The sequence below is a fragment of the Balaenoptera acutorostrata genome, chromosome 2 (assembly GCF_949987535.1).
Source record: "Balaenoptera acutorostrata chromosome 2, mBalAcu1.1, whole genome shotgun sequence".
Taxonomy (NCBI): Eukaryota; Metazoa; Chordata; class Mammalia; order Artiodactyla; family Balaenopteridae; genus Balaenoptera; species Balaenoptera acutorostrata.
In genome coordinates, this window is record NC_080065.1 from 158,789,608 (window position 1) to 158,813,404 (window position 23,797).

General features: G+C 46.7%; 1 protein-coding gene and 1 long non-coding RNA gene across 3 annotated transcripts; one reads left to right on the top strand and one right to left on the bottom strand.

Moving 5' to 3' along the window:
* Positions 1 to 1,530: 1,530 nt before the first annotated feature.
* Positions 1,531 to 11,483, bottom strand: BOD1 (biorientation of chromosomes in cell division 1). Of its 2 annotated transcripts, XM_057541077.1 has the most exons (5): positions 11,015 to 11,483; positions 9,475 to 9,537; positions 7,318 to 7,442; positions 3,297 to 3,493; positions 1,531 to 2,320 (listed from the first exon to the last, which is right to left on the bottom strand). In XM_057541077.1, exons 1-4 carry the CDS (start codon positions 11,249 to 11,251, stop codon positions 3,298 to 3,300), a joined length of 621 nt encoding a protein of 206 aa, XP_057397060.1. In that variant the 5' UTR covers positions 11,252 to 11,483; the 3' UTR covers positions 1,531 to 2,320; position 3,297. The 2 variants fall into 2 exon arrangements, with proteins under 2 accessions (XP_057397060.1, XP_057397061.1); XM_057541078.1 differs by lacking the exon at positions 9,475 to 9,537 and having other exon boundaries at positions 11,015 to 11,481.
* Positions 11,484 to 11,639: 156 nt separating this feature from the next.
* Positions 11,640 to 22,172, top strand: LOC103007615 (uncharacterized). Its single transcript, XR_451762.2, has 3 exons — positions 11,640 to 11,770; positions 12,171 to 12,319; positions 21,311 to 22,172. It is a non-coding gene; the product is annotated as an uncharacterized LOC103007615 (long non-coding RNA).
* Positions 22,173 to 23,797: the final 1,625 nt, after the last annotated feature.

Genomic DNA, 23,797 nt, shown 5'->3' on the forward strand with positions numbered 1-23,797 from the left:
TGTTTTGGGATATTTTTGGTGGCCTCATCTTCCTCAGGGAGGAATTCTTCTACCTTATCTCAGAACACATGTATTTTCTAGGCTCTGCATGCCTCACCTAATACACAAGCATGAGGACTCCGCTGAGAATGCAAATAGGCTTAGCGGGTGACCCGTTATTAAGGAGAGGGCAGAGGTGGCTCTGGGCTTCCCAGCCCCTCTGGTGCCGTTTGTCTGGTCTCATTTTCCCGGCCTGCCGATTTAACTACATTTGCTCAAGGGAATATGGGCACTACTTCCATTTCAGTTTGGCTCAGCTAAGAGTCAAAGTCAGCCCTCTGTCCCAACAGTAGTGATGTTTAGTTACTCCTGTAATCTGATGATTTCATTTGAAAAAATTATCTCTAGTCTAGAGTGACTTAGTGGCTGTAACACTGATTTACAAAAAAAGAACAAAACACCTTGGTATCTTGGCATATTTAACATTCTGTGAAAATTAGGGTGTTTCTCATCAGCTGGTACACCCTTCTCTAGTAATGGAAAAAAAGAAAACTGAGATGGACCAAAAACCGTCCACCAAAAAGCATACACAACAGTCACTTGGGCTTTTGTGGGCAGGACGCCTTCTCTGGGTTGCTCTATTCTAACCTGTCACTGGGTTGAGGTCGGTGTTGGATGGGCAGGATTTTGGCCGGGTCGACAGAAAGGGGCTCTGCTGAGGCCTCCCTCCGGTGGCAGAGGCCTCCCAGGGAAGGAGGCTCATGGTCTTGAAGAGGGGATTCTACTCTGAGAAGCTTCCTTGCAGAGCACAGGACTGGTAAGACTGGTCATTGCATGTTTACCTATTAGTGGAGTGAAGAGGACTAGAGGGGCCCTTCTCTGGGTACTGAGGACTTGGTAGTTGAAGCCCAAACTGAAAAGGACACCAACCTGTTTCAGCTGGAAGCAGAACACACTTCAGAAGTAACTGCCGCCTGCCCTAAACACGTGGTCAGCTTGCTTTAAACTAAGGGTACATGTTGCCCAAACATCTTGCTAAATATGGAAGTGCAGTCCTAACTTACAGGTATTGATGGTAAAGGTGGAAGTCTAAACAGGTTAAAGTCTGAGTAACAATATCCAGGAGTAGACTCAACTAAGAACGAAAGACACTTAGTTTGAAGTAATTTTTGATATCATCCAAGGCTTGGGATGCAAAATGCCGAGTCATCACCTGGAACCTGTCAGAAACTCTCAGGTCCTCCCAGAACTTCTGAATCAGAATATGCATTTTTTTTCTTAAAATCCCCAGATGACACTTCCGTAAACAAGTTTGGGAAACACTGATAGAGCACACTATGCTCAACTAAAGACCGGCATCAGGAATAGTCCGGGGAAGAGAGGAACGTCTTGCTCACTTCCAGCTACACCCACTAGCTGCAGGACGACGGTAGTTCCAAAGCATGTCTACCAGCCCTTCACTGCCATTAAGTCGTGTTGTCCACAGGAATGGCATGCAGGCCGAGGAAAAAGGTTACACTGCACACCTGGGGTCTAAGAATTAGTCGAAGCTTCAGAGTATCAAATGATTTAATTACAAAACTTAAGCCACTTATTAATTATTCACCTTCTAAAAAACATAAACATGAGGATAAAATAAACACACCCAAGACTCACTAGCCCTTGCAGGATAGAAAGAAGCCCTGGATAGAGAGCCTGCAAATGTTTTTCCTTATACTTAAGTCTACATTTCCTCATGCATTCTAGGGGCCCATGTTTTGACACCTCTTATAGGGGAAAGGAAACGTAGGCTAAAGAGTCATGGACAAGAGGGTCACGACAACCTTAAAGCTATCTGATGCTAATGGCTTGTACACTCTTATTTGCAACTCTGAGAAACAGTATCAAATAAGCATTGTCAAATACCTACCCCGGCTAACCTTTACTGTCATTCTTTGAAATTGCATCTTTGGGACTGGTTATGTTCCTTCATTGTAGCTCTTGCTTATCCCCAAGAACAAACCCTAAAATTCATACACAGTCTCTAAGTTCAAGTACAAAGGTTTGTTTCAGGACAACCCCAAGTTGATGTAGTGTTTCTTAATGTATCTGTAGTGTCTACTGGGTGTCACCCCTTGGACAGGCTGGCCAGAGGGCAGCACGACGTGGGGCCCACATGGTCAACTCTCCTACTGGCCCACTGGCTCCCTACTTTATCTGGACACCGCCCCAAAGTCAACGTTGAATTGTGAAGTCAGTGATGACCTTGGCCTGTCTTCACTCTGAAGTTGTACTCTTATGTAACTGAATCCAGTTCTTCACCATTAATTCAATGGAGCTTCCAAAACGTGTCAGCCATATTCTAAAAAGAAAAGATAATCATATCAAAATGTTAGTTTTGTGTTATGTTTAATTTTATGTCCCCAAAGGAATTAAACTAGAAAGAAAGACTTGAAATGAATGTTTTACACTCCATAATGGAACTGAGGTCTTCTCCTAATATAGATAGGTACAAAGGGACAATTTCTCTCGAGTGCCCCACGTGAGCCTGATGTTCTCACTTTGTTCACTCACTGATGCTTATTTTATTTATCAAAAGTAACAGACATCTTAAAGAATCTTATAAAGAGAACACCGAAGTAGAATGAGGGGATGAGGCACACCCTGATGGTTACCAACAATGGCTAAGTTAAGAGTCCGCCACTGCTTACTTGGTGATTGCTGCTTATGTTTACTAATGTCTCCCAAGCTCTGCAAAAAGCATTGTTTTCTGCATCTAGCTGATTTTTAAAATTAAATTTCAAATTCAAAAAAAAAAAGGAGTGCTCATATCAGAAGAGTCCCACGGTAACTGACAATGGTGAATTGAAATCCTTACTAAATACAAGGAAACCCAGCAGGGCTTAAAGCAGACTCTGAGCCCCATTTAGGATGCCGCTTTAGAATGCATTGCTTGATTTTATATAAAAACTGTAAACCCAAGTTAACTCATGTCCAGGGGAGAGCCTCATTTAAACAATTTCAGAACAACAAGACTTTCATCTGAATTTGCCTTGTGCACACCAATCATCCCAGGTGGTTTCTAATGAAACATCTATTCACAGCTTAAACGTTCAGCTCTGCTGGCACAGAAAATCATACTCACGGACACAGGAAAACATTACTAATTAGTTCTCAGTAAAAAATGACTCATAACAAAATGAAGTCCATTTGCAGTAAATACTTTTCTGAACAGGCAAGAAACATGACCCTCAATAATGGCTTACCCCTTTTCTATCCATTTTCTATATCTATAAGCCAGAGGTGAATGTTCCTGGACAAAAGATGGGATACTGGACCTTAGGAAGCATCCTGGGATGGAGCTGGAGGGTCCTGGCTTTCAGGCTCTGGAGGGGGTGCTGGCACAGCTTCTTTTTTCTGGGCCGCCAGGAACTCGTGAATTGCTCGTTCTATCTGTGGCCTGAAGATGTGGTTTAGTTTGGGATCCACCACCTGGGAAATAATTCTGTCCACTCCCGCTTCCAACATCCCTGACCTTGAGGAGACAAATAGATCATTCCATTATTTAGCCTCCAAGTGTCATGGGAGAGCCCAATAAATGTCCACCTGGTCCAAAGTACAGCCCCTTGAGGGAGTTCTTTCACAGGGCGGTCCACTTACCACATAGGGTTCAAGCAATGATATCTTTAGAGGGCAATTCACGACCAGCGGCTATCATTATTCCTAATTCACAATCTCATCCACTCCCACCTCAACCTTGTACAAAAGAACCAAACAAAACTGTCCCAAAGACAAAGAGCAAGTAACAATACGGTAGGAAAGAACCGACGGCACGGGGAGAGTTGAAAACCTCAATCTGTCAAAGCCAGCAAGCCTCCCACTTGACTCCATTTCCTTCAATATCTATCCTCTCACAAGTCAAAGCGGGAGAAGCAGCCTCCAGCAGCAACCTGGCTAGTAAGCCCTAAATCTTATATAACACAAACCAGTCAGGGCTGGGAATGTTCACGGCACCACCAGCAATTCAACAAGGCCTTCGGCTGTGGTTGTTACCTATGATACATACTAGGTAACCCGGAAGCAAACAAGTAAACAGACAAGAAACAGACTGGTTCTCAGCTCCTAATGGGCTAAAATACATCCCCGATTCTTTCTGAAATAGAGCAAAAATTAGTCAAGATGTCTATATTCAAACACCAGGGGTGGGTAGTGAGGAAGATTATGGTCATAGGAAACAAATCTCATTTGAAAAGTTTGGAAAATAGTCCATGCAGGGTCAAACTGAATTGTTCTCCTCAAAGGATTAAAACAGTCAAATACCATCACAAGCATGGTGGACAGGTTTTACTTACTTTCCTTTAGACTTGAGTTCTTAGGCCATTCAAGCTTTTGCTTGGGTAAAAATAGGTCCTGCAGTAATGGGGCAAATGGTGTGTCAGGGTACAGCCAAGGAGACAACTGGGTAACACACACAGTGATAAGTGAGATGAGAAACAGGCCTTGAACTGGTTAGGCTGAGTAGTGAATAAAGTGCTTCCTAGATCCAGTGGTAACTGACAGCTTATCAACAGAAAGCCTAGATGTAAACAGACCACCACTAGAGTACAGGGGCACTTTTGGGCAGACCCCAACAGACAATGTGTGCCCTTAGAGATGAGCACCGTGGAACACAGAGACGTCAGCAGCAGGCCATGGGTCGGTGGGGAAGCAAAGCCACCTCTCCTTAGGCACAAGCCAACGGCTGTCCACCTACACCACCCTGCTTCCCAGGTCAGATTCACAGGGGACTTTACTGGAGGTGAAAGCCTGACCAAGGAAAACAAAGTACCAAGAGTGTAGCTCCCTTTCTTGGAGATTTTAAAAGTGTTTGGAGAAAACAGCATCTTGTCAGGAGCCTAAAACAGAAGATGAAATGAACAAATATGCAGTTAAAAGACTTATCAGTCATAATTAGGTTCAACAGTAGAGGTTGATTTCCCGTTAAGCCCTCCATGCTGCAGAACTGGGATACAGCTTCTGGGCCTGAACGGCCAGGCCAGCCAGCCAATGCTGAGGGCTGCAGTGTTTCATCTATAGGGTTAAGTAGCAAATCTTCACTTTAAAACTTCATTAGAATTTGCCTCAAATTCAAAATGTTAGCAAGAATCACAGAGAAATGTCTCAGTATCACATCCAAATTCATGTTTTCAGGTTAAATACATTCTAGATCAAATCAAAAAGGAGGAAATATTTACATAGGTGGTAAAACTATGAAAAAAAAAGCAAGGAAAGAACGACCATCCAACTGAGAAGTACGGTAACCTTCTGAGAGGAGGAAGGTATATCAAGAAAGGAGGGAAGCAGGGCCGGGGTGTTGTGGAGGGTGCTGGTAAGTTCAATTTCTCAACCTGGGTGGTGACTACAGGGATGTTCTAGTTACTTGTTATACTGCATCTCTGTTCTAAGCACTTTTCTGTGTTGCACTTCATATTAAAGGTATATAAAGAGAAGCGCCACACGCATACCTCCAGAATGACATCATTGTGCGTTAGAAATTAACAGTAATGTTGACAGTTTTCATACCATTAGTGGCACCCTTTCAAATATTTCAAATATTTGGTGTTTTGATTTCGTTTCTTAATATGCTTGCCAATCTTTTAGAAGGTAGGGTTAAAAAAAAAAGTTTCATCTGATTTGTTACTGCAGCTGTCAAACAGGTTTTTCGTAAGGATTGGCAGTAACACATATAGGGACCAGTGCCAGACATGAAATAGTTGCTCAGTAAGTGGAAGCTATCGTCCCCTTCTCCCTGAAGGATCCCTGTGCCACAGTCTGCTCCCTAGAGAAACAGAAAGGCAATGGGTGATAAATCCAGAATGACAAGGCGCTGGGCATCTTTTGGTATCATGCTTCTTCCCTAACTCTGAGAGCTTTTATAAATTTTAGTTTCGTTTAAAAAGATTCAGATTTCATCAGCCGTACAGCCATACTGAAAGTGCCAGCTTGTTAATAAGCATCCTTTTCTATTTTACAAAACTTATTTTGCAATTATATATCCACAGAAAGTTGCAAAGAATTACATAGGGAGGTCCACGCACTCCTTTACCCAGCCACCCTGAATGCTTGTACTGTGCACAGCTGCAGTACAATATCAAAGCCAGGAACACAGGCAAAAGGAAAAATTCTGTAACTATGTGTGGTGATGGATGTTAACTAGACTTACTGTGGTGATCATTTCACAATATATACAAATATTGAATCTTTATGTTTGAAACTAATTATACCTGAAACCAATATGCTGTATGTCAATTACACCTCCAAAAAAAAGGGGGTGGGGGCAAAAACCCAGAAGACCAGCACGGGTACTCTCCTGACCTCGTTTACATCTCAGTTACAGCTGCACTCATGTGCGTCTGCGTGGGTAGCTCTGCACAACTTTATCATGAGGAGCTTCATGTAACCACCACCACAATTAAGATACTCACCTGTACCCCACCCCCTTCATGCTACCCCTTTCTAGCCACACTCACCGGCTCCCCTGACCCTAAGCCCTAGCAGTCACTAATCTGTTCTCCATCCCTATAATTATATGTTAGTTCACGAATGTTACAGAAATGGAATCGTGCACCACTATATTTTTGATACTGAGTTTTTTTTCACTCAGCACAATTCCCTGATATTTCTGTTTTTAAAGAGGAAGGCCTCACAAGCTTTTAGATATTCTCGGAGAGATAGTGGATCAAGAAAACCTGAACATAAGCGCTGGTATTAAGAGCAAAAAAAGGATTCTGAATGGATTAGAAAAAGCTTATCTTAGGACACTGGATTTCATGAGCCACCACCACTTTTGTGCCAGTGACACTGAGAAGTCACTTGGATGAGCAATCAGTAGCACCTCATTAACTAAGGTTCAGTTTGCTACTGTGAAGAATATACTTTAATAAGACTCCATGCCTTCCTGAAAGCTGCCATTACACTTTAGAGGGGCCGTGTGGATTCAGAAAATTTGTGTAACCCACACTGACTTGTGAGAAAATCCAGCTGCTCTTGCCCAAGACCCAAACATTGATGTATTGGTATGAACTCCAGCGTATGTTCACATTACACTGAAAACTTCAGAGAGTATGAAATATGTCTTACAATTTGGAGTATCTTTCCTGGTAGAGGTGTGCATGGGAGGCCTATGTGGGTAGCAAGAATTTCAATTGAGCTCTTTTGCTTACTGAACCTTAATTTTAATAGGGGCGGGGTCTGCTGTAACTTGTATGTCATATTTGCTGGAAAGTACCATGCTCCTTGACCAAACAGTGCCTTGCACTGGCCTTCTTGCGAGTCACACTTGTGATTACTGCCTTTTCGCTCTCAATTCTGCTTACTTACTGAACCACACTCTGCCTCAGACCATTTCGCAATTGGTTTTTGTTCATCGTAGGATTCCACTCCTGCTTGTCCAGATGTGTTGACACAAAATTATCCACTTTCTGCCTCAGGTTTTGGTAAGCTGGCTAAAATATTAAAAAGAAGGGGCAAGGTCAGAAGTTACATGCACCAAAGTTTTGGAAATTAGTCATTCAGAACACTGCTTTTCATAGAAACGCAGAATTTCAGGTCCTTAAATACACTCCCATCGTGTCCATGAAGATCACCACGCAGCATGGCAGAGCATGGATTAATGACCAACATGTGTGCCTGCTTCATGGTAGGTAGGTACAATGCCAGATGCTTTATCACCCCACTTACTTTTCAAATAACTCTACGAGGGAGGTCCTATTGGCTCTCTCCTGCTCTCATGTTAGAGGATACAGGCTTAGAAAAAGTAAACAACTGGCCTACAAGGCTACAATGTGGCAAAGCCAAGGTGAGACCCAGGCCGTTTCCAAATCCAAGGAAATGGGTTCTAGTCCAGCTCCACTGCTTACTAGCTCTCTAACTTTCAACAGGTCAGCCAACCTGAGTCTCAGTTATTTCTGTCTGTAAAACAAACATTACTGCCCTGCTTACCTCATAGGGTCTTCTTGGCAACAAGCAAGGCCTCAGGAAAGTTCTCCGCATAAAATGAAGGGCCACCCAACCCTCAGCATGACTCATGAATGCAGACTGAAGTCAAAGCCTACGGAACACTGGGAAAGGCTGAAGGGAAGCAAAACTTAAGTCCCAAAAGGAGCCTGAGAGGCACTTATCGGTCTCAAATGTTCTAGACCCAACTAGGATCAGAACAAAATCAGAAAGGAACTTGATGAACACAAGGAATGCATGTGAACACAAGGAATGCATGTTCTAAGCCTCCAAGACCTTCTGGCACCACCAGCTGCTCTTCTCCAAACCAGGTGTAGCAGTGTGCACTGCTGTTCACACTTCATTCCTCTCTCCTCCCACTGTGGGCAGAGAATACTTCCCTACCCCAGTGACGCTGCGTTTAGCAGTGTGATTTGCTCTGGCCAACGGGGTGTTAGTGACAAGAGGTCCTAAATGTGGCTGTGCCACCTGGTCTGGCTCTTGTACTCTGGTGACCTTTGATGACGGTATGTCCTTTGCAGCCCCTGTCCATTTGGCCTGGGACTTAGGATGAGCACTTGTGCAGCAGACCTACCCCAACCCACAGCTTGGACCCAAGCCCAGGCCACCTACAGCTGAGCACCAAGCCTACCTAGATCAGAGGAACTTTAGCTGGCTTGTCGCCCCATCAGCGCGAGAACAAATGCTTGTTGTAAGTCACTGAGATTTGGTTTATTATGTAGTGTTACTGTGACAAAAGTTTGCTAACAGTCAGGTAAGTGAAACTGACAAAGGACTCAATAGGTCTCAATTCCATGAATGGGCTCTTCTCAAAGGCCATGACTCACAGACATAAAGACTCTCCACCAAACCTGGAGACAGTAAGGCAGGGAGACGGGTGAGGACTAAAATTCACAGATACCCATGTACTGTCTGCCTGGCAACTCCTTTTTCCTGGTAACCATCTTCCCCTCTTCATTACCCACTACCGTGGGTAGGGCAGTGGGTGCCACGTTCTCCTGGCTACAGGGGTGGGTGCCTACCCGTGTTGAGACAATGCAGACACTTCCTGGGGTTTTCTGAACTGGAGCTGTTTCTAGAGGAAGAAGCTGTAAGGTGTAACCAATAGATACTAGTAACCAAATGGATGACCGTGCTCTGCAGCGACAGTTAAAAGGTTGTGAAGAATAGGCATGAGAGACAGCCCTAGTGGAGCATTCCTGGTTCCAAATGCATCCCTGCCCTTCCGGCAGTTTGTTCGTTCTGTCTTTCCTTAGATCCCATGAGCCAACAGATTCTCCCCTTTGCTTACAGGAGTTAGAATTAGATTTGTAGGTTTTAACCATTAATCCTGATACTATACCTTCTATGATTCAAAATAACTCACCCAGTTTTAGATAGAAACGGTTCCCGGGGAAAAGGACAAAGGACAGCTAATGTCACCACCAAACCTTAATAGACCCTGACAATACAGAATAATCCCTTCAGTTCATGAAGTGAAAGGACCTAATGTGCCTGCCACTAACATTTTATTATACTTACTATCGCCATCTCTCTCTCTTCTTCACCTATCAGTTTGTTCTGTTTGTTTATATTTTGGATGCACTGCAAAGTAAATTACAAACACCATCAGTTCACTTTTCCTTAACTACGTTTGCAGTCTGGGGCGGAGCCTAACAAGATGTAAATCTGACAAGCTGTCAGGTGATGCTGATGATCCAGGGGCCACACTTTGAGAACCACGGGACTAAAGCAACAAAGGGTGTGCCTAAAACACACTATCTTCAAGAATGAAGACAACCAGGTGACTACCAGAAAGAACATCTGAGGAGGTGTTAAGTGGTGAAGGCTCCAATTCCCTCTCCCCCAACAGATTCTCAATAGCGATTTAAAGAAATGTATACTACATTGATCAAGCTGCACAAAACCCAGTGAGACAAATGAAACATGAGTGGAGAACTTGCAATGGGAAGTTGAGAACACCCAGTCCTGGAAAAGGTGAAAGCTATGTCAATATGGACCTGGGAACCTCAAATAAGGAAAATTAAATACCCCATTTCAAGGATAGCACTTCTCCTTGAGTTTTTAATCTTGGAGAATAACAGCATACACCACTTACTATTTATACTATCTGGTCTACGTTTCAGTTTTCTACCCTAGAATACGATCTTTGAGGACTGGGTAGTGACTTGCTCGTTCCTGTATCCACAAACCCCATCAATAAATGTTTAATGGGTACGTGGACAAGGTCTTTCCCTATTTTTAAGGCCTAGTTTTAAGCTCACAATCTTGCTGTGAGGTACGCAAAAGATTTCCATGATAGGCTCAGAGAGGAGAAATCACTTCCCTCTAGTGGCCCATTCAGTAACAGAGCCTCCTAAGTCTACAACCACAGTCTTGTTGGAGAAGCTTCTGAAAAGGGAGTAAACGAATATTCCAGCAACTGCTGTTTGTCTGACACTTAACGCACGTGACTTCACTGAATACAAATGAACCTTGGCAAGTAGGTAAAGTGAAACAGCATTGTACTAGCTGTTGACGTGGCTGACCTATGGCATTAGGATCTAAAATAGGCACCAAATCCCTTTCAATCAATGATGGAGAACAAAATAGGGCGCTGGTTCTACAACAATGTACCTTAATTAACTGTGCATGCAAGTCTGCAAATCACTAAGCTAGAGAAAAGGAACAAATAGTTATTATAGGCTGATGATTGTGCATTCAAACCATTCACGCTTACTTACCTGGTTTTCTCCACTGTTTTTAACATACTGAGATTTGTTACTGAGGGCCTTAAAGGAGTCCCATCTTGGGAAAGACAGGAGATAGGCTGCGAAACCGGTACTGGATCCCCAAGTTGAGAGATGCGACTGGGCTAAGTCGCACACAATAGTGATGGGCCTGGGAGCCGAACCCACGTGGGCATCCCTCAGAAAGCTTCCTATACTGCCCTAAGCGGTCTCCTCGCTGCTGAGATTTTTAAGGTGTCTTTTGTTTTCCTTTCTCCTTTGGAAATGTGAAATGCAACCCTGGCAGCCTCATGCCCAGCCCGGCCCGCCTGAGCCCAGGCGGCCTAATCTACCTTGGTGTCCACGTCGGCCAGGCAGTCCCGGCGGAAGCTGTCAAACAGCCCCCGGCTCTTGAGCTGCTCCACGATGAGCGCGATGAGCTGCGGGTCGCCGGGAGGCAGTGAGGCCGGGTTGATGGGGCCGCCGCTCCCACCGCCCCCCGTCGCGCCTGTCGTCGCCCCCGCCGAGGCCTGGCCGGCGCCGCCGCCGCCCACCGCGCCGGTGCCCCCTCCGCCCCCGCCGTCCGCCATAGCTGCGCCCCGTGCCCGCGAAGGAGACTGAATACGGATTCCTCTCAAGGACAGAGGGCCTGGGTCGTGTAGAGGTGGCCGAGGGGCAGGAGGAGGAGGCGGCGGGGGAGGAGGAAGCGGTGGCAGCGGGGACGGCAGCGGCGGCAGCGACGGCAGGTTCTGAGGCAGCAGAGGTGGTGGCAGAGGCGGCAGAAACCGCCCACCCCATCCAGGGCGCTCTCCGGGTGACGACACCGCCGACCTCTGCATTGTGGGGCAGGAGGTTTTCCGGCAGTCATCTCCGGCTTTCTTATAGGCAGAGGTCTGGCCGACGGAAACTACATCTCCCGGCAGGCTCCGGACTCTCGTCTCCAGTTTGCGGGGCAGTATGGGACTTGTAGGCTTAGGCCCTCGTGATTGCTGCAGCCTGGGCTGACCTTCCTCGCTCCGTTACTGCCCTCTCGCTTTAAATCAGCGCGTCCCCAAAGTGCCTGATTATAAGAATCGTCTGCTAGGCTGATTGAAAGTATAGATTAACAGGTTTGTCCCTTAGAGATTCTGATTCAATATTTCTGGGTCGGGGCCTAGGAATCTGTGCTTTTAACATGCATTCCCGCGCCTTTCTTGAACAATACGATCCAGGAAATGTGTGAAGCAGTGGACTAGTCAAATTTCTTTTATTCAGAAATTGTGGGTTTATTTCCCCTTCTGATTTTAATAGAAATGCATACTTATTTTAGAAAATTGAAAAATAATGGAAAACTGCTGTAAAAAAAGTTTCCCTGATTCTCTATTTTATGTATTTCCTTCCAGATATTAAATATTGTCAATAATAATAAACGAATATTGAGTAATTGGAATATTACAGGCATGATGCTAAGTACTTCACATACACTACTTCACAATCTAAAAAGCAGATCTTGTCATCGCTATTTTACAGAGGCAGAAATGGAGGCACAGAAAGTTTGTTACCCTGATCACGTAGCTAGAGGTGGAAGAGGAGGGTTTGAACAAAGGTTTCCTGAATCCAAATCTTGGCAATGTTTAACCTAAGGTGTACTACATTCTGAGAGCTAGCTGGCATCAAAGGTAAGGCTTTTTTTTTGATTTTTTTTTGTAGCCCCAGTTTACCGTTGGAACTGCCACCACTGTCCTCTCTTCCATTCAGCCTTTTGTCCATTATTGACTGAACTCCTGCCCACAACCCCTGGCAATTCTGCCTGCTCTTGTTATTTCCTCATCTTCCATAAGCAGTGGAGGGGTTGTAAATAATAAATTCTTCAATATCCTTGCCTTCTGGGAAGAGGCATAATAGACAGAGATCTGGGATGCTCTCCACTCCACCATTTCCTATTTAACAGAGTTTAACCCTTAAAATGAAAATCGGGATGTTAGTTTATACTCTTCCTTTAACTCAAGCTAAATCTTCCTCAAAGGTTAAGTTAATGACCAACATTCTCTCTTCATACTTCACCGTCCTGGAGATTACCTAATGACCATTCCTCCTAGTTGTCCCACACTCATCCCCCACCTTTAGCCCCAGGAGAGGCCCCATTCAGACCGCCTGGGCCTCATGTCCATTCTCCTCCAAGCTCCCTGACTTTGACCAGCCTCTTCTCCATTTTGGCACAGCACACCTTACTCTCTTTCTCCAGGGTAACTTTTCTGACCCTCTGACCTAATCTGGTCTTGTCTCACTGGTATAGACCCTCAGAGCCTCTTTCTTGTAGCAATTATTGTAATCAAAAGTGAATAATTTATAGGCTAATTGGCCACCTGTTTCCCCTGCTACAGTGTAAGCTTTGGAGCTGGGACCACAGCTTGCTCTTCATCACTGTGTTCCCAGCCCATAGCTCAATGCCTAGCTCAAAGCAGATGTGTAAATTTTTGTCTGTTTCCTATAATCATGGGATAGAGTCAGAGAGAGAGAGAGAGAGTGAGTGTGTGTGTGTGGAGGGGGGCAGGGGGGTGGAGGAGGGTGTCATTTGTAGCCACTACTTTCAGAAAAGAAAGTAGGAGATGATGGATTAATCCATCATGACCAAATGGGTAAGTGATCCTGGAGATTGGCAGCAAATGGTTTAACCCTTTGTCATTCTCATGGGGACCTTGTGTCCTAGTTGCTAGAATCTCAACTGTGAAAAGAGGCTGCACCCTATACCTGTGACCTTGCCTCTGGAACTGATATAAATTGGGTGTGGTGGCGTCGGGGGAACGAGGAGTGAAGGAAATCAAGACTAGGGGAGGCTTATTGTTCGTCCAAATTTGCTGTAGGAAGCTTCCACTACATCCAAAATGCATTCCTCCCCCAAGTCAAGGAGCATGTAATACACAATAATTGTCACCAGGGAGCGCCATTGCTGTATTAATAATCCAGGACCTTTAGCAATTTCTATGCAGAATACTGTTTTAATTTTGGCCCAGGTGGTGATCTCATTTTCAGATATCCTTTAGGAAAAAATAATTGTTGCCTCTCCTTGTTAAAATTTGTCTGTAACAAGTTGCCTGAGCCCAGTGAATTGTACATATTAGGTGTTGGAATATTTTATGTCAAAGACTGCAGGCCAAACCCAGATCTCAAAGGAGAAGGGGCAGAAACTAGAAATGAGATACACAGTTTGCCAAGGGAGATGTGAAAAAGCAGCCAAGTGCGTGGGCTTTTTGCATCAGGTGGCACTGGATTGGAAGCCCAGCTCCATCACTTTGGGGTGGTGTGACTTTGGGAAAGCTGCATCACCTCTCCGAGCCTCAGTTCCATTTTAGCAATCCATTTAGCATAATTCCTGGTCCTCAGCAAATGTTGATAACATATTACAGTCACAAATTCACGTCTGGGTTGGGAAGTTATTTGATTAACCACTGTCTCCTCTGCTAACTTCTAAATTCCATGAAGGAATGGATTGTCTGTTTATCATTGTGTCCCCAGCACCTAGAACAGTGTCTGGTACATACGGGCTCTCTGTAAATATATGATAGATGGATGGATGAAAAAAGTAATGAATGAGTAAATGGGAAATTTGCTCTTCTAAGTATAGGATCAGGCCATTCAAGATTCTTGATATCTTCCTCCACCAAATGGAAGAATATACTCAATATTATTGACTATATATACAGAGGGGTCAGGTGTTCTAGTGAGCTTTCCATATGTGTGACTGAATTGGACTAGGAGCCTGGGGCTGGGAGCAGGCCCCAAGGTTAGAAGTCAGTCTATGTGTTGCCTTGGTAACCTTCCAACCTTCTAATCCAAGATCCGGTTATTTAAGCAAGAGCGTTCCAGAGCCCAGGGCTGCATTTAGACACCACATCCACTTGGGGTAGACAGGTTGTTGGTCCTTGTTCATGTTCATGGTGTGGCCCTTTTTCTCCTTGCTTCCTTGTTTTCATCCAAAGAGCCTTACTAATTCTTAGGCTGGACAGGTATTCATTTCTTAATTGACAGCATCCAGCGTTTCTCGAGATTGCCTGTCTGTAGTGTATTGGTTACATCTGCATCAGAGGATCTTGGCTGCTTTTTGTTTGTTTCTTTGCCATGTTTTCCAGCATCTCTAATGACAGATTGGATCCAAATACACACTCAGAAAACAGGGCTTTGATAAGCAGGCGTCCTCAGCACCAATCAATACTACCACTGCCTCTCCCACCTAACAAGCATCTTAGATAACATTTCAGGCTGCAGTGTTTTTAACACGTTGTCATTTTGAATTATTATTACTAAAGAATGCTGAGTGGAAGAGGCAACCTGATATAATGTAGAGAAAAGAATGGGAAGTTTGGAATCTGGGTTGGGTTTGGATCCAGCACCTCTGCTATCGTCTATGTGACCTAGGACAATCTTCTGAGCCTCAAGTTTGTCGTGAAATGTAGAGATAATATATATGCAGAAGGTGGCACATGGTAGGCACTAATAGTTAATAATATGGTCTTGAAACAACATCCTAATGTACTCATTTGTAGTCTGTTGTGGGCAGAAGTCTTGAATAATATATATTCAGAATTAATAGATATTCAATTGCTTTGCTAGTTTTAATCTTGTGATGTCATAGAGAACCACTCAGCCAGTCCCTAAATTGGTGGGCTCAGTGAAGCCAAGTTCACAGTCGAGCCCTCCATGCTATTGCTGCTGTGGTCTGGATCCATCCTCTGCCTTTGTCTTCACACCTGCAATGCCGTCTCTCATTCTCCAGTGACACACATATCGAATCATTTACTTCTAGTTGCCTATCCAGTATCCATTCCCCTTCTTTATCAACAGAACCCAGTTTTGTCTGGGGCTTCGGTGTGCCCTGTTGAAGTGGTACTTCCCTAGATTCCTTTGTTGCTAGGAGTGATCATAAGTGCCATTTCTGGCCAAGGAGATAGAAGCTGAGGGTATCTGGGAAAGCTTTGCCTTGCTGATAGAAGCACTGCCCCTTCCTGCTGTGGCGTCGAGGGGCAGCAGTCCTAAACCAACACCCTTAGGGTTAGTTAGGGGCCAGTTACAAACTGGTTCTGGCCAGCGAGTTGTGAACAGAAGTGAGAGTTGTGTCCCTTCTGGGCCAGGACATTTAAGTACCAACATGAAGCTGATTCACTTTGCTGTACAGCAGAAACTAACACAACATTGTAAAGCAACTATACTCCAATAAAAAATTTTTAAAAATGTACCAACATGAGACCCTCCAAGAATTCTCCTTTCATCTGCCATGATAACCAGCACAATTTGAGATAGTGGCTGATCTACCATCCTGAGCCCCAAAGTGAGGGGACATGGAGTAGGGGCCCTGGTTGGCCCCTAATGGACCAGCAGGAGTGAGAAATAAACCTTGGTTGTTTTACGCCACTGAGGTTGTGGAGTTGTTTGTTACTGCAGCATAATCTAGCCCATCCTGACTGATATAACCCTGACCCCATTACTCCACTAAACCCATCATTTGTGGAATGACTGAATGTAAAAACTAACTAACAAATGACTAACTAAAAGCATGAATGAATTAGCTTCCTTCTCCTGGGCCCCATCCCTTCAGATCATGTCTAGGAATGACTATAAATCCACCTAGTTTACTCTGGGTACCTTTGTAGACAGCTTAGGTCAGTCTTTCTTCAACTTTGGTGTTCATCAGAATTCTCTGAGGACCTCATTAAAAATATAGATGCCCCGCCATCCCCTCAGACCTGCAGAATCAATCCTTAGAAGTGGGTCTTGGCCATAATAAGTTTCCTAGGAGGTTCTGACAATGGGCCAAAGTTAGGAACGGTTGCCTCTTTGGGTAGAAAATTCAGACCCCCATCAACAGGTCTGAAAGGGTGATTGTTTTTGGCGTGTGGGTTTTTCAGCGTCTCTCAGTCATCCCTGCCTCAGCTCCTACTCGCAGCCCTCACCCTTGTTCCCAGGTGGCCACCTCTACCTAAGTAATTACCTTTGATTAAAGGTTCCCTTGAAAATATCAGTGACATCTCCCCTCTGGCCCTTGCATCTCTTGTCTGTAAAAAGAAGGGAGTTTATACCTAGAGGGAGGCCATCAATAGTGGTGCCTGAGAATGGAGGCAGGTACGAAGGGTGCAGAGGGGTGCCGGTAACTGATCGAGGCAGCTCTGGGGCCATCCCACAGAAGGTGGCATTCAGACAGGGTCCTAATGAGTGTGGAGGGCATTGCCCTTCTTTGTAGAAGTGCCTTTGAGCATGTTCCTGCATTTGGGCCCTCCCCACCTTATGAGTCTTGGCAGGATGGGGAGACCCCCTTCTACCTGGGAGCCCAGAGACTTGCTTTCCCGGCTTCCCAAACATGTGGTCTTGACTTCAGCCATCAGAGGCCAATCTGGCACTTGACACAGCAGGTGGCATGTGAAGAAGCAAGCTCCATAATTGGGGGAGGTGGTGTCTGCCTCCAGAAGGGCCACGGTGGGGTCCCGCAGGGTGTCCGGTACCTGCACGGGCAACATCAGAGGCACCTGATGCTGTTCTGTGCCAGCATTGGGACAGTGGCATCTCCATGGTGTGATTTGGCAGTGGCTCCTGTCCATGTCGTCTCCAAGCCTGGATCTCTGGCCCTCCCAGGGATTCTGGAAGCCACCCCATATTCTTTACTGCATACCTTTACTGATTAAAACAGCCAGAATTCATTTCTGCTGCGACTAAAGGACCTTTCCTGGATAAGTAGGTAGAGAGGAGAGAGGTTCAGGGTCCCAGGCAGAGGGTACAGCTTGAGCAAAGGGCCAGAGTCTTGAAGAGCGTGGATATATTCTGAAAAGGGTTGCCAGTCCCATGGGTTGCAGAGCATGTATTTGGGGTGGAGTGGGGACCAGAAAGAGATGAGGTTGATGAAATAAGCTGGGACCTCAAATGCTACCATTTCAGAGGTTGAACGTGACCTTGGAGAGGAGACAATGGGTTTTAAATAGGACAGGAGCTGCATCAGATGCAAAATTGACAGAGATTTCTCTGGGACAGCACAGAGTGTGACTGGACCCGGTGAAGCTGGGGGCCGGGAGATGGATGAGGATGCCAGAAGAGGCATCTCATGTGGTAGGTGTTGGCTAGGGCGTCCCTGCCCCTTGCGATCTGGCTAAGACTGCTCACTCCTTCCTCATCACCTCCCCCCCGCCCCGCCCCGCCCCATTGCCTTCCTAGGCCCTGCAGAAAGCCAAGCGGGACCCCGTCCACAATTTCTGCAACTTCTCCATGGTCATCTCTGCTTAGGAGCTCCTGCCTCTGCTGTATTCATTTTAGTTTATGGATTTTCATGTGAAACTCAGCACCTGGATTCTTTGGCACAGATTGAAGTTCTGAGAGTATCAGAGGGGAGACTGACATTTCAGCAACATTAAAAACAAACAAACTGCAAATTGTGCTTTCAACCGTCTTGTTCTTAGAAGACTCTACATGTCCCGAGGGATTCATGGTCAGCTGTTTCTCCTCATGGGTGCACCAGCCTCAGTGCAACTCATTACCTCCTCTCTCCCCTCCCCGGCTCCGCCTCCCTCTTCACTCCCACCCTCATGGTTTGCCTGTGAAATGCCGGATACTCCTGATGGGATGCACCACAAGTCAGCCCTCTCAAGCCCTCTCTTCCAAACTCAGCTCCAGGCCCACTTTTGCACCTCCAGGCCCATGGAATAGGCCATCCAAACATGAGGTTATCCTCTTAAAAAGCTCCACACCCCTTTGAAGACAGGAGTGTTAACAGTTATTTTTCTGCCTCTATGATAGCTTTTCACAGTTGAATTTTGCTGTTAGTAATTGTTTTATTTATTTATTTACTTACTTTATTTTTTTGTCTGGCCGCGTGGCTTGCGGGATCTTAGTTCCCTGACCAGGGATTGAACTCGCAGCCTCGGCAGTGAAAGCGCAAAGCCCTAACCATTGGACTGCCAGAGAATTCCGAGCTGCTAATAATTGTAAACCACAAAATAGAAGAATTTTGTCTATCTCATGTAAAAGTCTGGAGGAAGGCTGACAGGACAGATCCACGACCGTGAGGCTCCCAGGCTCCTACACCATCTTGAGAGCTCTGATCCAAGGTGGCTGCCCAAGTCTCCAGGCCCGAGGGAGGAGAAGGCAGGCAGGCGGGGAAGGCCGGGAAGTGTTGCTGGACCTTTTTGGTACAACCTCTGGTTAAAATTTGGTGTTCATGTTATTAAGGAAGAAGTGGCAAATGCACATTGGGAGGAAACTAGTGGTCTGTGCTGTATCTACGAACACCGCTTATCTCAGAAGTTAACCTGCACTTTTCCCTGGACTGGGTATTGAAGCAAGCTTAAATGTTTAGTCTGTCGGTCATGGTGCACAATGGTACCAGTAGTTGTTCTCACTCCTTTAGAAGTGTCAACATTACAACTTCAGGAAGGGCTGGGGGCCAGTCAGACCCGGGGTGTCTGAGGCCCCTCATAGGTACAGTACAGGCAGACCCTCACTCATAGTGCTTCGCTTCCCTGTGTTTTCCTGGGACTCAGTCTGGCCAGTCACCTCTCTGCAGCTGAAATAGAGTATGGGCCCAAGAGGCCTGTGGATACGCCAGATATCTTAGCTCCTGCTGCCCGTAGAGACTTTATTTCCAGAGGGATACTAGGGCCACTGAGAAGTGCCCGTCTTTCTGGGGAGACAGTGCAGTGGCTAAGGAGCCTGTGAGTGAGGACGAGGCTGGCTTGGCTCCTGGCTCTGGTTACTCCTGTCCCCTCCAGCGCTTCATTGGTGGGCTGCGCTCTGAGCATTTGCTGCTGCCACGTGCAATTTGAGTGGACCACTTCCGTGATCACACTCCAGAGTTGGGGTTTCCTCTGTCCCTTAGGGATGCTAGAGGAATGTACAGGTCCCAGTGACTCAACCTGGAATGAAACTCGGGTCTCCTGACTCCATTTCAGTGCCTTTTTCTTCTCCTCCCTCCCTAGGAAAGCTCTGGTTGGCAGGCTCCATGTAGCAGACTGTGGGCATCGTTAATGCTATTCACTGGGTAGTCCCAACTCTCTGCTTTCTAGACCCAAGGCAGGATTGTAACTGCTGGCCCCAAGGCAGGACCGTGTGACTAGTTCCAACCAATGAGCCATGAGTAGAAGTGATGTCACTTCTGGACTAGAGCCTTCAATCGCTGCTCCAGGTCTCTCTTTCCATCTGCTGAGGTGACCGTGGGCAATGATGGTGGGTGCTCCATCAGCCTGTGACCGGCAGCAAAGCCCCCAGCTGACCCCTGATGGATCTGTAGAGTGAACAAGAAATAAATCTTTGGTGTTTTAAAAATTTAGGATTTTTTTTTGTTATCACAGCATTACCCATCCTAACCTAACTGTACACACCTACCATCTATTTGGTTGCCTGGCATCTCAATGCCCTTCCTATTTTGGGGGTAACCTCTACCCTCTTGAGACTTGTTGGGAGACAGAGCCTTCCTATAGATGAAAATGCCAGGTACCACTTTCCCAGCTCGCCTTGCAGCTCAGGTGCAGGCACGTGGCCAAGGCCAGAGAAGATAGTGCTTACAGCGGCAGTACCATGGGCTCGGCATTTGTAGCAGCTGCAGTGGTGACATTGTTGGGCTGGTTCCGTTGCAAGAGTTTGGGCTGTGATTCTGGCTGTGTGACCTCCCTTATCTCTTGCCTACTCTCTAAGCCTAGTTCTCCAGCCTTCCTGTCTCATCTGTGAGCTGCTCAGTATCCTTTCGATAAATTCGCGTTCAATTTAAATCACCGAGTTCATTTATGTTGCTTCCCCGACTAAGAGACTTGGATGGATACAACCAATTTAGAGGGCAGCGTGGGGCGGCATGGGAGCCAGGAGCTGGAAGGAAGGATCTGGCGAGATGCACCTGACTTCTCTCCCCTGCACGAGCTGCTTCTCTGGGAGCAACCTTTGTCTGTCTTAGGCCAGAGCAAGCCAAAGGGTGCTGGGCAGGGGCTCTGGTCAGACTTGGTCAGCCTTTGGGCATGTGAACCTCACTTTTCTTATCTGTAAAATGGGGCCAATTATAGGACCTCACTTATAGAATGGTTGTAAGGAATGTATTTGTAAGAGAATGTATTTGAGAGAGTTCTGGGAACCATAAAACAAAACCCCAGTGCAAGTTCACCACATTATTCTGTGTTAGCTTGCCCGAATATATCCAGCTGGGGAATCTTGGTTGGCGTGACAGGGTTAAATGAAAACTGTTCTTCCTGATGCCACCGTTCTATCACTTACCTCTTGGAAGGTCACAGGCCAGTCCTTACAATTCAGATCCATCTGAGAGTCTGCTCAAGAGACCAGAGACCTCAGACTGGATGTAATGAAAAGATTCCTGATGGGCTTGGTAAAGGCAGAGAAGCACAGAGATGAGAAAGGATATTAGGAGTTGTTTTATTCAATCCCCTCCATTTTCAGAGTTCAGAGAGGGAGAGCCACCAACCCGCAGCCACACAGCAACTCTGTGGCTGAGCTTGGGGTTGGGATGCAGATCTTTTCACTCTGACAGTGTACCTTAATCTGGAGATATGTTTGTGCTGTAATCCAAGGATGCAAAGTGAATTTTGGGAATATGACAACTCTCCCTCAAGTTAATAGCCCCCTTTTCCTATGATCCTTATCCCCCCTACAGAAGGATGCCTGGAGTACCCCTTCTCTTTTTTCTTTCTCAGCCCTCTAAAACACTTTATTGAGGAAGGGTGAAAAATTGCTGAATCGATCTTCTTCAATTAGCACGGGATCTGAATCAAAGAAATTTGGAAGAAGGGAACTTTCTCATCCGAGTGGCTGCCAGCACCCCCGCCCCAGCTGAAGTGCTCCCTTGTTCTCGCCTGCTCTGCCCCAGATTCATGGGCCACTCTCCAAATCGCTGGCAATTTTCTCTGCACTGTCCTGACAACCTCCGGCCATGAAAATTAAAAAACTAGTTACCGAATCTCGCTCCTAACGGCTTTGTCCTTGTCAGCGATTCGACAGAGAAATCTGGAAGAGGGAGCCTCCTTACGCCTGCAGTGGGCTGAAATGCCACCAGAATGACAATGGGCTTTGCTGTGGGAGGAGGGGAGAATGTGCAGTGTGCCAGGAGTGAATGAATGAATGAAAGGGAGAGAGAGAGAGAGAGCGAGCGCGAGTGCACGAACTTTGGGCTTCAAATTAAAAAATTCCAGTGTCTCAGCAGAGGTCCTGGTGTCTGTACTCCAAGACCTTCTGCCAAATGCTGAGCAGGGCGCTTTTCCCCACGCCATTGCCCTCTGGTCCTCCGCCAGGGTACAGAGCTCTGGGCTGGAGAGGGGGGCAGTCAGAATTTGGTGAGGAAATGGCTCCAAAGTGGGGAAAGCCCTGGGAGGCCGGCCCACCTAGTCAGCTTGCTGTCTGGCCAAGCTTCCTGCACCACCTCAAGGGTCTCCCCTGATTTCAGACATTAGTATTCACTCCACATACCATCACCGCCCCCCCTCACCACCCCGCTAAAGGAATTTTAAGAAATCCTCAAAAACTGGAGGAATTTTAATTACCCTTAATTAAGAGAAAACTTTCTAGAAGACCACTGTGATGGGTGACTCACTGCGACATGGGTGTCCCTGAGCTGCAGGAGGGTGAGGCTCAGCCTCGTGGCTCTGTGTCCCCAGCCCTTGGCTTTGGGACCCACACAGAACAAAGGCCTGGCAGGTGCTTGTTGGGTGAAGGAGTAGGAACGGCTTCATTCAGAGAGTTCTCGTTCCTGCCTCATCCCCCCGGGGCGTGGAGTTGCAGACTGACATGGGGATTTGCAGGGAAGCAGGAGAGAGAGGTATCTAAGCACTGGGTCCTCAGGGCCAGGCCGAGCGAGGTCTGTGGCTTCATAGCCAAGAGACCTTGAACAAGTCGCTTAACATCTTCAAGTGTGTCTCCTTATCTCTGACATGGGAATCACCATGGTGACCATGCAGAGGGAGGCTGTGAATTAAACAAAGGCCTGCATATCTGCTTGCTGTATAGTCGGTGCTCAATAAAAAGAAAAACTTAACCAGGCCTAGACCCAGAGCCCATCCCGAGATACGGAGACTCTTCTCAAGAGCTTCTGTCTCATCATCCACGGATCCTGGGATTAGTCTCATTACTGGACAGGCCTGGCATCGAAGGGACCCCGGAAAGCTGGGCTGGTCCTTGCTGTTTAACTGAGCACGTGCATTCACTCAGTCAGTCTCTCATTCGTTCATACAAATATCAGTATTTATTGAGTGCCTTCTACATGCTGCCTTGTGCTGGGGTTTGGGCTAAAAGAGTAAGTGAAAGGTGGCCTGATCTCAGTTCTTGAAGCTCCTAAACCAACAAGGAGCAAACAAGCAAAGTCAAGATCAAAATCATTTGGGGTCCAGAGCAGTAGGTGGTCAGGGAAAGCTTCTCTTGCCAGCAGTATTTGAACCGAGATCTAAATAACAAGGAGCGGCCATGCTCGGGCTGGAGGGAAGAGGGACCTGGGAAGGAAGCAATAGTTCAAAGGCTTGGAGGTGGGGACAGGACTGGTTAGGGGGCAGGTGTGGCCAAGGTTGATGGAACAGCAGGATGGGGGTAGCAGATGGTTTCTGGGAAGTCCCGGGAGAGCTCATTTCATAGGAAGGCTGCCCGGAGGACTGGGGCTGGGCCCAGAGTCCAGAACATGTACTGAGAGTGGAGTGCTTTCACCAATGTCTCCCTGGAGGCCTGCTCTGGCCCCCTCTTTGCCCTACACCTGCTGTGACTCTGCACTAAAGGACAGATCATTCAGAATAGAGGCGTAGCTCCGCCATTATCACGTGTGGCGCACTTTCTCCCAGTGCCTGTCTCCCTGACCTTGGGGGTCACGCCTGGGTGGAGGGGGTGAATATGCCTTCCTGTCTGCCACCAGGCCCTCCTGCTGCTCTTAGCGTGTGGAGCACACACTGGTGCTGGCCGCCAGGGGTGCAGGTAGTCCTGCTGGAATCGGAGGTACCCTTCCCCAGCTGGGTCCTGATCGGGGCAGTGGTCAAGTAAGCTCCACGGTGGGCCCATCCTCCAGGCCCCCAACCTGAGATCACTCCCATGACCAAGACTTCCTTGGTCCCAGCTGTGCAAACAGAGGACCTGCAACCACCCTGGATGTCGGGTCTGGGGTCCCAACACACGTTGGCGTGACCAGCCAATTCACAAAGGGCTACCTG